The 15,005-nt window shown below is 45.5% G+C and overlaps 1 protein-coding gene across 2 annotated transcripts in view; it reads left to right on the top strand.

Annotated features, from left to right (window-relative positions):
- NDST1 (N-deacetylase/N-sulfotransferase (heparan glucosaminyl) 1) overlaps positions 1 to 1,562 on the top strand; it is a 39,348-nt gene extending 37,786 nt beyond the window's left edge. For both annotated transcript variants that reach the window (XM_006893690.1, XM_006893691.1), the window contains 2 exons: positions 98 to 200; positions 1,173 to 1,562. In XM_006893690.1, coding sequence (XP_006893752.1) covers positions 98 to 200; positions 1,173 to 1,292 — 223 coding nt within the window. In that variant the 3' untranslated portion in view covers positions 1,293 to 1,562. The remainder of the gene's footprint in view (positions 1 to 97; positions 201 to 1,172) is intronic.
- The last annotated feature ends 13,443 nt before the right edge of the window (positions 1,563 to 15,005 follow it).

Here is a 15,005-nt window from a genome sequence, read left to right as displayed (position 1 = left end):
AAGGCTTTGCTATTTCTAGGGTCTGTGAACATTGTCTAAAGTTGAAAAGGAAGGGTTCAGGCAGGTCCTAATACATAGACTCTTTCCACCTCCACAGGTTTGATCCAAAGAAAGGATTTTGGTGCCAACTGCTTGAAGGAGGAAAAACCAAGTGTTTGGGCAAAAGCAAGGGCCGGAAATACCCAGAGATGGACTTGGATGTAAGTGATGGACCCTTTGCCTCAAGTAGCTTTCCTGTTGAGTAGCAGAGAGCCTTTTCTTCCACTTCCCCTATGCCTGGAAGTCCTGGTGGTAAACTAGTTAAGCACTGTGATACTAATGGAAAGGTCTTTGGTTCAAACCTATCAGCCACTCCAAAGGAGAAAAATTTGGCAGCCTGTTTCTTTAAAAATTTATAGCTCTAGAAAACCTGTGAGGCAGTTCTGCTCTGTCCTTCTGGGTTACTGAGTTGAGATAGCTTTGATAGTAGTAGGTTTGGGGCACCCTGTACCCAGGATGTTAATGGCCCTCACATTTCTTAATTTCTCAAGAGGAAGAAATATGGGCTGGGAAAGAGTTGGACTGTAGTTTATTACCTGCTACTGAGGGCTGAGTGCTGTGGGACGTTGAGGATGAGCCACACACAGTCACCGTCTTCAAGGACCCCTTGTTTAGGAGGGAGGTGACACACCCCGAAAGGAATACAAGGCAGAAGGTATGGAGTGCACTAAGTGAGGTAGCCACAGCGTGGTGGGAGTTCAGATCCTGGAGGAGTCACTTGACACTGAGAGGTGTATGGAAGGCCTGTCACAGGAGGATGGGGAGTCATGGCTTCTGGAATTGAACCTAGAAGGATGAGCTCAAATTTGGACCTATGGAATGGAAGGTTAGAGAGAACAGCGTGTGCTAAAGCATAGAGGGAAAAGTCATAGTCTAATCAAGTTATGTTTCCATTTTGTCATTGGCCTTGCCTTGTGGTTAATTCTTTGTCTTTTCTCCTTATCACAAGAATTTTGACATTTTGGGCTAGATTTTGGTGCTTCTACTGTATAGAATTTCTCTGTTGGTGGCTACCATTTAGAAGAATAAATACTAGATGTATGGGATGAATCCAACAGAATGGCAGTGGTTTTAGAAAGGGGTTCACTCGAGTTATCTCATGCCCAAGATCTGAGCTTTCTTTTCTGTTACAGTCCCGAGCCTTCCTGAAGGATTATTACCGAGACCACAACGTCGAGCTTTCCAAGCTGCTATACAAGATGGGCCAGACACTGCCCACCTGGCTGCGGGAGGACCTTCAGAACACGAGGTAGCCACGGCCACCACAGCCAGACTGAACATTTGTGATGGCAGGGACATCCTGCCGCGTGCTGAGCCAGACTGACCTGCAAGGTGGGGAGCTGGGCCTGGGCCGGCCAAGCACTTAGGAGCAATACTCTGCCGTGGCCCAGACAGGCCAGGAGAAGAACCCAGGCAGGTCCACAAGGGCCTCAGAGCACTCATTGCTGGGACTGTGGCCTGTAAGACCTCGCTGACCACCAGAGGTCAATTCCGTTCACAGCCTCTCCATGGAGAGACCACTTTCTATTGGAGGAAAGGCAACTTCCTGTTTGTGGAAGACCACTTCCTGTTGGTGGAAGGCCACTTCTGATAGGAGGGATTCCATGAGGCTCTCTTCTTTCCCTCACTGTGTTCTACCAACCATATCCTCTCCTTCATCCTTCCACCCATCCCAGTAGGGTGTCCTCTCAGTAATAGCTGCCGTATTTCCCCCCCGGCCTCCTAACAATAAGGGAGAAGAGCCCCACTGGGACTTTTGCCAAACCAGGGAGAGGGGCTGGCTATTTCCCTGACTGTTTTGAGCCAGGCCATCCAGAGGTCATTCAGCCAGGTCATTCATTAGGTTGGATGTGAGTGTGGCCACCTCGAGAGAACTCTCAACCTCCACACACACATTCTAGTTAATATCTTCATCTCTCACCTTCCCTTTTTTGGGAAGGGAAAGAATCTGATTCCTATCGTATCCACTCAGTCCTCAAGGTCTCCTTCAGGACCTGGGGAACTGCCATGCCATTTGAACCTGGAGACCCAGGCCTCGACCCTGCTCCCTGTCTTCACCCTGGGGTATGACGTGTGGTGTTTCCTGTGGTAAAAGACTGAGGTGGTTCAGGAGTCTGCCAGCATACACGTTCCAATGTACATACATTGTCCCTGTGCCCACCCAGCCCCGGCACCTGGCAGACACTGAGCAGAGCTGCTGAGACTGCCATCCACTGCTCTGCCCACGCTTCCTGTGGCTGGGTGTTCCCAGAGACCCCTTTTAACCTCTCGAATACTAAGAAGCTAAAGTATTTTAATATTTTGTTGGTTTTTTTTTTCTTGGTGCCAGAGTTTATACCCTGGGTGCTGGGGTCGCACTGTGTTATATATATATATTAAAAAAATATGTATATATATACATATATATATATATATATTCTATTTTTTTTGTTAGGTTTGTTTTTAATTCAGTCATACAAAATGGTGGCAAGCCCCAGTTCCCAAGGGTATCCTATCTCAGTGCTAGAGAGTGAGCTGGGAGACAGTGGTTGCCTTCGTGCATCTGGGACCTCAAGTAAGCAGTACGGAAGAGTTCCTGAAGAGGTTGCTTTCTGTTCCACCTTCCAAGTGCCCAGCTGTCCTGGGGGCACCCCAGGTGAACATGGGTGCTGAGATGTGTAGGAAGAACAGCTCTCTCCAGGAAATCTGGCTTCATGGAATGAGCCCAGTCACACTGGGAGATTTTTGGCCAAAGGCAACATCTGGGACTGGGTAGGTGAGCTGGGGCCAAAAGTTGGCCTGCCCCTTCCCCTTCACATGGTGCTAGGTTGGGAGCTTCCCTGAGAACTGGGATGTCCAGTGGGACCCACATAGCTGTGTCTGGGCCCCCTGCAGACAGTGGGATCTCTGGGCTGTTCTCTAGTGGTTGGGGTCTGCTCCTATACCCCTTTCTTTTAAACAATGTGAAGTGACTGAGGCTGGGGTGCCTCTCCCCAGCCCCCTCTTAACTGCCAACTCAGCTTTGAATCAACACCCAGGAAGTACTTTGTGGAGAGCCTTGTTTTGTTGAGATGACTCTAGCATCTTGGCTCTGGAAGGGCATTTGATGGGTGTGGAAAAGACCCAGATGGGGAGGTGGCTTGCTTGGCCAGTGTCATGGAGCTGGTTGAGGGCAAGGCCAAGAATTGAACTCGAGGCTCTTCATCCTGAGTCCAGTGCTCTTCTTCCAGTGCCACACTGCCTCTGAGCCCATCCGTGGGACCCTACTTTGTGCCAGGTTCCTGTCCCTCCCTCAGTCACACCCTTGGTCAATCCAGAAAAAGGGGACAGACCACTCCTTCCCCGCCGGGGTGCCTTGGAGCTCTCTCTCTCAGTTCCGGATCAGCATCTGTCTCCCTGTCTCGGTCTCCTCCTCTTGAAGCATCCTTCCCCTGCCTGCAGAGCCTGGTCTCTGAGTTCTAGACTGATAACCTTCCTCACATTCTATGCTGGGATAGAGAAGAAAACTGGACTAGCTATGTGTGGGTTCACTGTACCCCCACCTCAGGAGAGTTCTCATCATGCTTTTCACTGGGGCTTTTAGGTCTGGAGATCTTGGGTCAAGACAGGGTGGGAGCAGATGAGCAGGAGCTGGGCCTCTGAGGTCAGAGTGGGATATCATCACATCCTCATGCCTGTACAGTGGAGTCTTATGGCCAAAGAGGGGCAGCACCCCTGTGCTTCACTCCCCATCTGTCTTTGAGGGGTTGAGAACCTTCCACTGTCCAGCTCCTGTGGTCTGCCCTCTGGACCTGGAGGCCTGCTCCTGTCCTCTGGAGCCCAGAAAGCCCAGTAGCGCTGAATGGAGCCATCACTCATGGGGCGAGCAGTTCACTTCTTTATGCTTCTGGCTTGAGGAAGGAGCTGGCAGAGACCTGTGGGAAAAGATTTCTGGATTTTGCCCAGGCCCTTTCAGGGGACTGGGAGCCTGAGCTGCACGTTGTTATGTCTGTCTGATCACTGTTGCCCTCCGCTAATGGGCACACAGATTCTCCTAAGAGAAGAGAACACCAGAGAGCAGTCAGTGCAGCATGTAACCAACTCACTGTGAATGATCAACCACAGCAAGAGACAGGAGCAGCGTAAATAATGCTCGTGAGTGTGCCTTCCCCTTCTGTGTCCTCCATCAGCCTTGTCCCCAGGAGGGGCAGCTCCCCTCAGCCCGCATATGTTCTCAGAGCCTTCTGAGGTGTGGGCTTCTTCCCACTGGGAAGGCATGTCTACAGTTGAACCCTTAGGCCTTTCTGATGTCCCTAAATACGAGTAGAGGGTCCCTGGATTGGCGGTGCAGCCGTTAAGTGCTCAGCTGCAAACTGAATTGGTAGTGCGTGAATGCACCCAGTGGTTCCTTTGGGAGAGGTGTGGTGGTCCAATTCCATAAAGAATATCACCTGGGGAAAATCCCCAGGGGACAATCCCACTGTCACAGGGATCTCCAAGGGTCGGAACTGGCTGATCGCACCTGACAGCAGAGTAGCATGTGGGTATCTGTGCCGCTGGGGCCTCTTGAGGGGGAAGCTGTGTGTTCTCCCCAGAAGACAGCCAGCTGGAAGGACCCTGAATAGCCTGGGGGTCCCCTGTGGTGCCAGCCCATGGGATAGCGTGAACAAGGAAGATTGTCTTACCATCGTTTTCTCATGCAGACCTATGTCCCCGCCACCTAGGTTTAAGATGATTAACATTTTTCTTGCATATTTCCATGTTTTATTTGGGTTCTTCTGAACTATTTTTAAGGTTATAAACATCAGGAGCCTTCTTCCCTAGAGGCATTAGCCAGCGTCTCTGAAGGATCAGTATACTTTCCTTTATATTGGCTGAATATCCCACTCAAGACAGCAGTCTTGCCTTAAGGCGCTGCTGGCTGGTCCATATTTAAGTATTCCCACCTGCCCCCTCCCCCCCCCCGAAGGACTCCTGGTGGCAGGTTGGGTTAAGTATTGCTCTGCCAACTGAATCCACCAGCTGCTCCTTGGGAGACAGAAGAGACGATCTGCTCCCATGAAGACTTACAGCTTTGGGAACCTTGTGGGACAATTCTGCTCTGTCCTGTAGGGTCGATAGGAGTCAAAACCAACTCCACAGCAGTGGATTTCGTTTTTTTTCTGTTGGTTTCTTATTGTTTTACAAGGAACTTGTAGCTACATTTCAAATCAGGGTCCAGACAAGACACACACCACGCATTTTGTACAGTGTTTCTTTAATCTTGTCTTGTGCCCTCTACCCCACATGCACATACTTGGATTTTTAAAAAAAATATCATTGACTTTGGGAGGCTGGTAGCCCATGCCTGTACAAACCCCTGACCTTGTCTGATTGTCTCTGATGGTGTCCTGTAGCCAGCTTCGCTGTCTCATCAAGGGTCATTTAGGCTGTGTGGCGTTTTGTCTTCTGTACTGACTTGATGGCTTCATGCCTGCCCGAGATGTGTTCCCAGTGGGTCAGGATCTGAAAGAACGGGAAGAAAATGTTTTAGAAGGAGAGCATTAGAAGGCATTGGGGCCCCATTAGGAATGAGCTATTCAGCCCTGGCTCACAGGGCACCAAAGAGTGGCTCTGTCTCATGTCTGTCTCTTTCTTGTGGTCCTTGGGTTTTTACTCCTTGGAGGACTTTGGTCCACGTGGACTCGTGTACATTTGAATAGGAAGCACCACAGGAGGGCCCGGGTAGAAACTGTCTCCCAAGCTGGCATGTGGGGAGGAGGAGAGCTTTTATCCAGCTGCAGACATTCCCTGCTGTCCTCCCAGGGTCTCCATGTTCCCCTCTGAGTGAGTGGAGGGGCCACAGCAGAGGTTTGTAAACCACCTAGAAGGTTCTCAGCAGAAACAACTGGTAGGGGAGAAAGAAGCAAACCTTCTCTAGGTTAAAGAAGGTCAGGGACCCAGAGACCTCCCAGAGGCCCTGGACATTGCCCTGGGGACAGGCCTGTCAAGTTTTGAGGTGGTTATCCTTGGGGCTTGCCCTGCCAGCTCAGGGGCCAGAGGTGGCTTACCTTCTCCAGTGAAGACCCTGGGTTTTGGAGTCAATGCCCGGGGCATGGGGGAGACCATGGCTGCGTTTATCCTAAGAAGTTCATCCTTCCTGCTCTTCTTCCTCTCTGGTCCTGGAAGAGGGGGAGGATGAGGATGGGTTTTCTATGACTGTGTAGCTTTTATTATCAGCAAGAGGGCTCCTTTTGTAATTTTTGCATGAAATTCATGTCATTTCCTGGGGAGAGGAGAGGGCTGACTGGAGAGGGTGGGGGGCACTTTAGGGATGCGGGCAGAGGTTTCCTTCCCATGCTGGGGGGGTGGGGAGGGGTAGAGAGGAGGCACTTCTCAGCTCATCTGATGAGGGCTCTCGAACCAGCCGTTTTGGGTTGTGTTAAAAGTGGGAACCTTCCTCCATTAATGTACAATCTTGAACTAACTGCTAATAAAGTGGGGTTCTGTTTGTATACATTGGTCTGTTTGTCTGACATTTTTGCAAGGACAAGGGTGGCGTGGAGATGGGTGCATTTGCATACACAGCAAGTCTGCTCTCTGTCTTCCCATAGATGCATGAGGGACATACATGCACCCCACCCACAGTGACTTGGTTAAATCCACCACTGGCTTGTGAATGGATATCTTTCCAGATACCCATCTGGGACAGAAACTAGATAGTTCAGAATACTGGAGATGGAGACGCACTGAACCAGGAGAGCCAGGTTCTGCCATTAATGGATTTTGTAACTACGACGAGTCACCCCTACTCTTGATCCTGTTTTCCACATCCTCAGGACTGTAAAGGGAGTCAAGGGCCTTGTCTGAAAAACTAGCTGAAAATGCAAAAACCAGCTCTCACTTGTAGAGAGTCAGAAATGGGACCCAGGCACCTGCATTCATTCTAATAAGCTTCCAGCACGCTGGAGCATCCCACCTGGGGAACCCTGAACCCTGTGCAGGCTGGTGAACCTGTGGTCCTAGATGAGGGTGAGATCCACTGTCCGACGATCTAAAACCTTTATGAAGCAAGTTATTTTCTCGTCTTAGTCTGAGGGCCTGGCTTGAAGTTTCCTAGGGAGGAAAGAGATGAGGCCATACAGGGATCTTGGCCAGCTGTCTGTAGTGAGATTCCCTTGGGGAGCGTTTACAACTGCTTGTTCCTGGAACCTCCTCAGTTTACTCAGAACTCTTGGGAGTGGGGCAAGCAGTGTGTATTTTAACAACTCCCCCCCACACACCATGCACAAAAAGATGGGAGAACCACTGAATTAAACCACTAGATGTGAGCCACATCTACAGAATTGCAAGCAGGTATCTCCAAGGGGTGGGAGAGGATGTGCTGAGGGCATGACTGGAAGTTCCCACTCTTTGACTGAAGGTGTCCAAGTGACCACACCGTTGTCCCAAGGGCTACATCTGCAGAGATCTCTGCAGTTTTCCAACTGGAAACTTGACAGGTCATGAGCAAGAATGTACCTGGAGGCTGCATTCCGTAGAACAGCTGCCTCCTCTAGCAGGGAGCTGGAGGCTGGACTTCACTGGAGAAGCACTAGCACGCGCGCGCACACACACACACCCCATCCCCAGAGAGTGACTAAGCCAGTGAGGGAGACCAGAACGTCTCATCATAAATACTGTTGTCTGTTGTCTTGGAGAAGATTCTGGGAGAGGTTTGACCACTGTCATCCAATCTTGAGAGGCTGCTCCAGAAGGAAAGAAGTGTCTTCTGGGAAGGCCCAGGGGACAGGAACAGGGCTGGTGCCTGAGGTTTAGAACAAGAGCAGTTCTAGAGGCAGGGGGGCCAAAATGGGTACATTAGTTTTTATGCTTCCATAATAAGTTACAGTTAAGTAACTGGAAACCACACAAATTCATTAAGTCAGAATTCAAAATAGGTCTCACAAGTCTAAAGTGAGGGGGGCAGCAGGCCACTGTTCTCTTCATCCCACCCACCTGAGGCTGGCTGGTCACACTTCCAAGCCTAACAGAAAGGATCCTTGAGTCATGTAAGGGCCAGGCTCCATCAGAAGTTTTTAGAATTTTGTAACAACCGAGACACTGTTTTGAAAGAAAAACATCAACAAAACCAGGAGTTTGCTCTTTCAAAAGGTCAATAAAATTGACAAACCACTAGCAGAACCAACAAAAGACAGAAAAGATACATAATCTGAATAAGAGATGAAACAATGTCACAACAGAAGCAAATAAAAAGGTTAATGGAATATTATGAAAAACTAAAACATGAAAACCTATAGGACATTGACAAATATTTAGAAACTCAATACCTTCCCTAAACTGACACAAATTGAAATAGAACAACTGAACAGACCCATACAAAAGAAGAAAAGGTAATAAAAAAACTTCTAAAACTGTCACCAATTCTACATAAATTATTCCAGAAAATAGAAAGATAAAATTCTCCCATACTCATTCTATAAAGCAAACATATCCTTGATACCTAAGTCAGGTAAAGACACCACTGAAATAGAAAACTATAGGCCAATATATCTCACGAACATAGATGCAAAAATCCTGAATAAAATCCTGGCCAATTGAATCCAAAGATACATAGGAAAAAAAAATTCACCCTGACTAAGTGGGATTCATAACAGGTATGTAGGGATAGTTCAACAGAAGAAAAACAATGTAATCCATCACATATTAACAAAGAACAAGAACCACATGATCCTGTCAATTGATGCAGATCTGGCACCCTTTCCTGAACAAAATAGAAATAGAGGGGGGTTTCCTCAACATAGTAAAAAGTATATATGCAAACCCAAGAGCCAACATTGCTCTCAATGGAGAGAGATTAAAGGCATTCCCTTTGAGAACAGAAGCTAGGCAAGGATGCCCATTATCACCTCTCCTAGTCAATATTGTATTGGACATCTTAGTGATAGAAATTAGACGAGAGTAGGAAATAAGAGGTATCCAAATTGTAAAGTTATATGCAGATGATAAAATAGTATACTTAGAAAACCCTAGAGACTCGGCAAGAAAATAACTGGACATAGTTGACCAATTCAGCAAAGTAGCAGAATACAAGATCAACATACAAACATCAACTGGATTTCTCTACAGTGACAAAGAGAATACAGAATTGGAGCTAAGGAAAACAATACCCATCACAACAGCTAATCAGAAGATTAAATACTTGGGAGTAAATTCAACTAGAAACAGAAAAGACCTATTCAAGGAAAATTACAAAACATTACTACAAGAAACAAGAAGAGACCTGGAGAAAGGGAAGAATATTCCTTGCTCTTGGATAGGAAGACTCAATATTGTGAAAATGACTATTTTACCAAAGGCAAACTACAGTACATTCAATGCAATCCCAATTCCAATTCCATTCTTCCACAAGATGGAAAAAATTTCTAATTTCATTTGGAATGGAAAGAGACCCCAAATAAGCAGCAAAACACTCCTTAAAAAGAGAAACAAGGTAGGAGGCATCTCACTTCCTGATTTCAAATCCTACTACACTACCATGATGGTCAGGACAGCATGGTACTGGTACAGTGACAGACACGTAAATCAATGGAATAGAATTGACAACCCAGAAATCAGCCCATTTACCTATGGTCAACTGATTTTTGCAAGGAGATGAAACCAGTTAAATGGGGAACCACAGACTTTTTAACAAATGGTGTTGGTAGAATTGGAAAACTATCTGCTGAAAACTCAAGATAGACCTACACCTCACACCACACACAAAAATCAACGCAAAGTGGATCAAGGATCTAGGACTGAAGCCAAGGACAATAAACTTCATCAGAGAAAAGCCTGGATGAACTCCAGAAGCCCTAATCCACAACATGAATAGGCTTCCAAATATCCTGAAAAACCTTCAACCAGAAGAGGATAAAATAGATGATTGGGATGTTCTAAGAATCAAATCCCTGTGCATATCAAAAAACTTTCCTAACGGGGTAAAACGGAAAGCCACAGACTGGGGGAAAAATATTTGATAATGACATATCTGATAAGGGACTTATATCTAGAATTTATAGATTACTCAAGCACCATAACAAGATAAACAACCCAGTCACAAAATGGGTACAGGATATGAACAGACACTTCACCAAAGAAGACATTCAGATGGCAAACACATGAAGAAATGGTCAAAATCCCTAGCTCTAAAAACAACAACAACAACAAAAAAAAACCCAAACCAAAACCCTAGCTCTAAGAGAGATGCAAATCAGCAACTATGAGATAATCATCTCACCCCAGTAACAATAGCAAAATTTAACAGAGCAGCAAACAACAAATGCTAGTGAGGTTGTGGAGAAATAGGAATCCTTATTCACTGTTGGTGTGAGTGTAAAATGGTGCAAGCATTATGGAAGGCAGTATGGCTCTTCCTCAAAAAGTTGCAAATAGAAATACCATTTGACCCAGTAATTCCACTACTGGGAATATACCCTAAAGAAATCAGAAATGCCACCCAGTTTCATGCACACCCATGTTTATTTCTGCACTGTTCACAAAAGCAAAGGAATGGAAACAACCCAAGTGCCTGTCAATAACAAATGGATAGAAAAGCTCTGGTACAATGGAATATATACAATGGATACTATGCAGCATTGAAAAACAAGGAACTCATGAAATATTACACAACATGGGTGACCTTGGAGGATATTATGCTGAGTGAAATATCTCAATCACAAAAGGACAAATACTGCATAATGCCACTGTTATAAAACAGGACTGACATGGAGTTGGGGGAAAACTAAGAAAAGAGGGGATAAATAATATACACGGCCTTGAAACAGATGATAGAACTGCTTAAAAGGAATATGTTATTAGGTATTATTTGCATGACAGTGGTCCAGAATTAGAGCTGCATAATAAAGTGAACTGGGGACAGATGTGATGGTGGTGAAATTTTTTTTTTCAAAGAGAAAAGTGAACTGAATGAGTGGAAATCTGTGATCTCTATAAACTTTTATTAAAATATCAGTTTTAAGAAAGGAAAGAAAAAAATTGAAAACCAGGTAAAGATAAGGGTGCTGTGATCAGAGGGACGGAGGGTCTGGACTGTGACCAAGTTTGTTGGTTTTTTTTTCCTTATTAATTATAATGAAAGTTTACAGACACTTAGGGTTTCCAGTCATTCATTGTTGTACTTTTCTCCCTGCCCACCCTTTCCCCCCCAATTCACTCTTCTCTTTGAAAAGAAAAACTTTTTTTTTTGTTATGCAATCCCTGCCCCCTACCCCACAAGGTCACTGCACTATGCAGCCTTCACTCTGGATTCCTGTCATGACAATAATACCCAATCATATATCCCTTTTAAACAGTTCCTCCCTCATCTGTTTCAATGCAATATACATCATTCCTCCCCTCCTTCTCTGTCTTGCCTCAGATCTGATGTCAGTCCCATTTTACAACAGTGACCCTATGCAATATTTGTCCTTTTGTAACTGAGATATTTTACTCAGTGTAATGTCCTCCAGGGTCATCCATTTTGCATGATATTTCATGAGTTCCTTGTTTGTCAATGCAGCATAGAATTCCATTGTGTGAATATACCATAGCTTCGCTATCCATTCGTTCGTTGATGGGCACTTGGGTTGTTTCCAGCTCTTTGCTACTGGAAACAAAGCCACAATAAACATGGGTGTGCATATATCTGTTTGTGTGACGGTTATGGTTTCTTTAGGGTAAATTCCCAGTAGTGGAATTGCTGGGTCAAATGGTATTTCTATTTGCAACTTTCTGAGAAAGCGCCATACAGCCTTCCACAGTGGTTGCACCATTTTACACTTCCACAAACAGTGATTAAGTGTTCCAGTTTCTCCACAATCTTGCCATCATTTGATGTTTGCTGTTCTGTTAAATTTTGCTATTCTGACTGGGGTGAGATGATACAGTTATTTTGATTTGCATCTCTCTTAGAACTAGGGATTTTGAACATTTCTTCATGTGTTTGTTTGCCATCTGAATGTCTTCTTTGGTAAAGTGTCTCTTCATATCCTGTGCCCATTTTTTGATTGGGTTATTTTATCTTGTTGTGGTGGACTGTGACCATTTTAACAACCCCCTATCCCCCAGCCCGTCTTGAAACCTAAGAGTCTTTGAAACGTGAAAACCAACCCAGTTTTCTCTTGGGCCCTAGAGTCCTGTAATTCTAGTAATAGTGAATAAAGCACACCAGATTGTTTCACCCCTGAGTGATGGATCCACTCAGGGAACCTGGCATCCAGGGGTGGGAAGCCCCCTTGGGAAAACCCTGATCATGTACGTCAGACAGTATGTTTATGATAGCAAAACACAGGACAACCTAGCTGTCCATCACACGAGACCCACTGTTCATCTCTACCTCAACCACAGTACAAATGAGGCTGCGAGCCTGGACGAGGAAACTCACAGGCTTGATCAGTCAGGAGATAGACCACTTGTTGAAAGAGGCTGCTGCCCCGGGGCTGTTTGTTCCCTGGGTGGTGTAGATAGATGTGCATCATTTAAGAGTTGCTACTTCTGGAGGAAGGTGAAGAGACTGGAGTGGAAGTTCTCAAAGGGGACTTACATCTTGACTGAAAGGTTTTGGGTTTTGTTCCCCAAGGATGGTATATTGATGTATCATTTGTGTACTGGAAAGTTCTTAACAGAACACAACTAAAAATGAAACAGATGAAGCAGAAAAAAGGGACTCTTGGCAGAATAACTCTTGTGGGGATGATGCCATGAGGGACAGTGCCCCAGGTTGGCTTGTGAGGTTCCCGCCTTGCTCCACGTAATCCTGAGGCTCTGTCAGACCCGAACTGAGGAGGCTGCCCTGGCTGTTCACATGCTGTGTCTGGACAAGGCACGGCTCGGATGTTGGTCTTCTGAGCCTCAGCTTCCCATCCTCACCAGTGGGAGAGTTAAACTAGTGCTTTGGGGGGCGATGCTCCACAGACACAGCGTTAAGGCCCGTGGAGTTTCCGACAAACCACAGAAACCTGCAGCCACAAGGAAGCAGTAGGCACAGCCCTGTGGTGGTTGTAGGTGTCATCAAGTCAACTACAACTCCTAGCAGCCCTTTGAACAACAGACCTGAACCTTGCCCTGGCCTGCACATCCTCACAATCTCTGACACGCTCAAGCCCGCTGTACAGTCCCTGTGTCAATCCATCTTGTTGGGGCTTCCTTTCTTTGACCTTCCACCTTTCCCTGCACGATGTCCTTTTCTGAAGACTGACCTCTCCTGATAACTTGCCCAGTATGTGAAAGGAAGTTTCCCCATCCTTGTCAATCTTTTGGAAGTCCATGGCATTCAATGCTCTTCGCCAACACCTCAACCCAAAGACATCGATTCTTCAGTTTTCCCTATCATTGCCCAACTCTTTTTTTAAAATTTATTTTTATTTTTTAATTATTATAATTATTATTATTTTTGTGTGTCTGTGTACCGTCAAGTCAGATCTGACTGGTACAGGAGGAGATTGTCCCTCCTTTCCCGGCAGAGCATCTGGTGGATTCGAACCATGCGTCTCTGGGATTGCAGTGCAGCTTCTTGCCACTAGGCCACCAGAGCTCCCCTTGCCCAACTCAACTCTTAAATATATGAATCAATTGAAAGTGCCATGACTTGGATCAGATACATCTTATTCTTTAAACTGACGTAACTCTTAGCAATTTGGCTAGGGCCATGACAGCAGATTTTCTGAGTGCAACATGTCCCTTGGTTTCTTGACTGCTGTTGCCATAAGTGTTGATCATGAATCCAAGTAAGGTGAAATTATTAACAACTTCAGCCTTTTCTCCATGTATCACAATGTTGCCTTGGCCCAATGGTGAGGATTTTTGTTTTCTTTTTGTTAAGATGTAATCTATATTGAAGCTGTAGTCTTTGATCTTCTGCAGCAAGAAATTTGGAAGACAGTTACCTGGCCAACTGACTGAAAGAAATCTATACTTGTTCCTATTTCCAAAAAAGGTGATCCAGCAGAGTGTGGAAATTAATACTATCACATGCAAGTAATATCTTGCTGAAGGTTATTTTAACACCAATGAAACAATACCTCGACAAGGAATTACCAGAAATGCAAGCTAGATTCAGAAGAGGCCAAGGTATGAGAGGTATCATTGCTGATGCCAGGTGGATCTTGGCTGAAAGCAGAGAATGTTGTTGTTGTTGAGTAGCATCAAGTCAGAACCCCCATAGCTGACTCTCCGGTGTGTTTTCAGAGGCAGTTGATCGAAAGGGAGACTGCACATCCTTCTCCCTCAAAGCAACTGGTGGCTGCCTTGAACTGTGTGCCTTCAGGAACTCAGCACAGCTTCTTGCCACTAGACCACCCAGACACACGAAAACAGAGAATACTAAGGGGGGAAAAAAAGTACTTGTTGACTTTGCAAAAGTGTTTGACTGTGTGGATCATAAGGAATTATAGCTAACACTAAGAAGAATGGGAATCCCAGAACACTTCGTTGTTCTTGTGCCAAACTTATCCCTAGATCAAGAAACTAGTCTGGACAATAAAGGAACACTGTGTGGTTCAAAATCAAGAAAGGTGTATCATTTTTTTATTTTTAAGAAAAGTGTCTCATTTCCCCATACCTATCCAATTCGGATGCTGAACAATTAATTTGAGGAGTTGGACTTTATGAAGAAGAAAATGACAGCAGGATTGGAGGAAGACTCGTCAGTAACCGACAGTGTGCAGATGACACAACCTTGCTTCCTTCAAGTGAGGAGGACTTAAAAAGCAATGATAAGGGATAGATTTGCAAAATAACTGGCCAGAACTCTAGCTATGTCAAGGACCTGAAAGATAGAGAAAAGTGTAGAAATTATTTTTTTTATTATTATTAAATTTTATTAGTTTCAATGAACATTCACAGGGATTCTGGGCTTTCACTCCTTCATTGCCGCACCATTCTCTCCACCCTCCTTCCCAGTTTGTTCTTCTTCCCCGCCATCCGAATGTCTGTTTTAATTGTCCAATTGCCACAGTGCTTGTCAAAGTCAGTTCTGATTAATCTCCTTT

The sequence above is a fragment of the Elephantulus edwardii genome, unplaced genomic scaffold (genome assembly GCF_000299155.1).
Source record: "Elephantulus edwardii isolate Elephantulus edwardi_28Jun2011 unplaced genomic scaffold, EleEdw1.0 scaffold00130, whole genome shotgun sequence".
NCBI lineage: Eukaryota > Metazoa > Chordata > Mammalia > Macroscelidea > Macroscelididae > Elephantulus > Elephantulus edwardii.
This window is presented reverse-complemented; position numbering and strand designations above follow the sequence as displayed.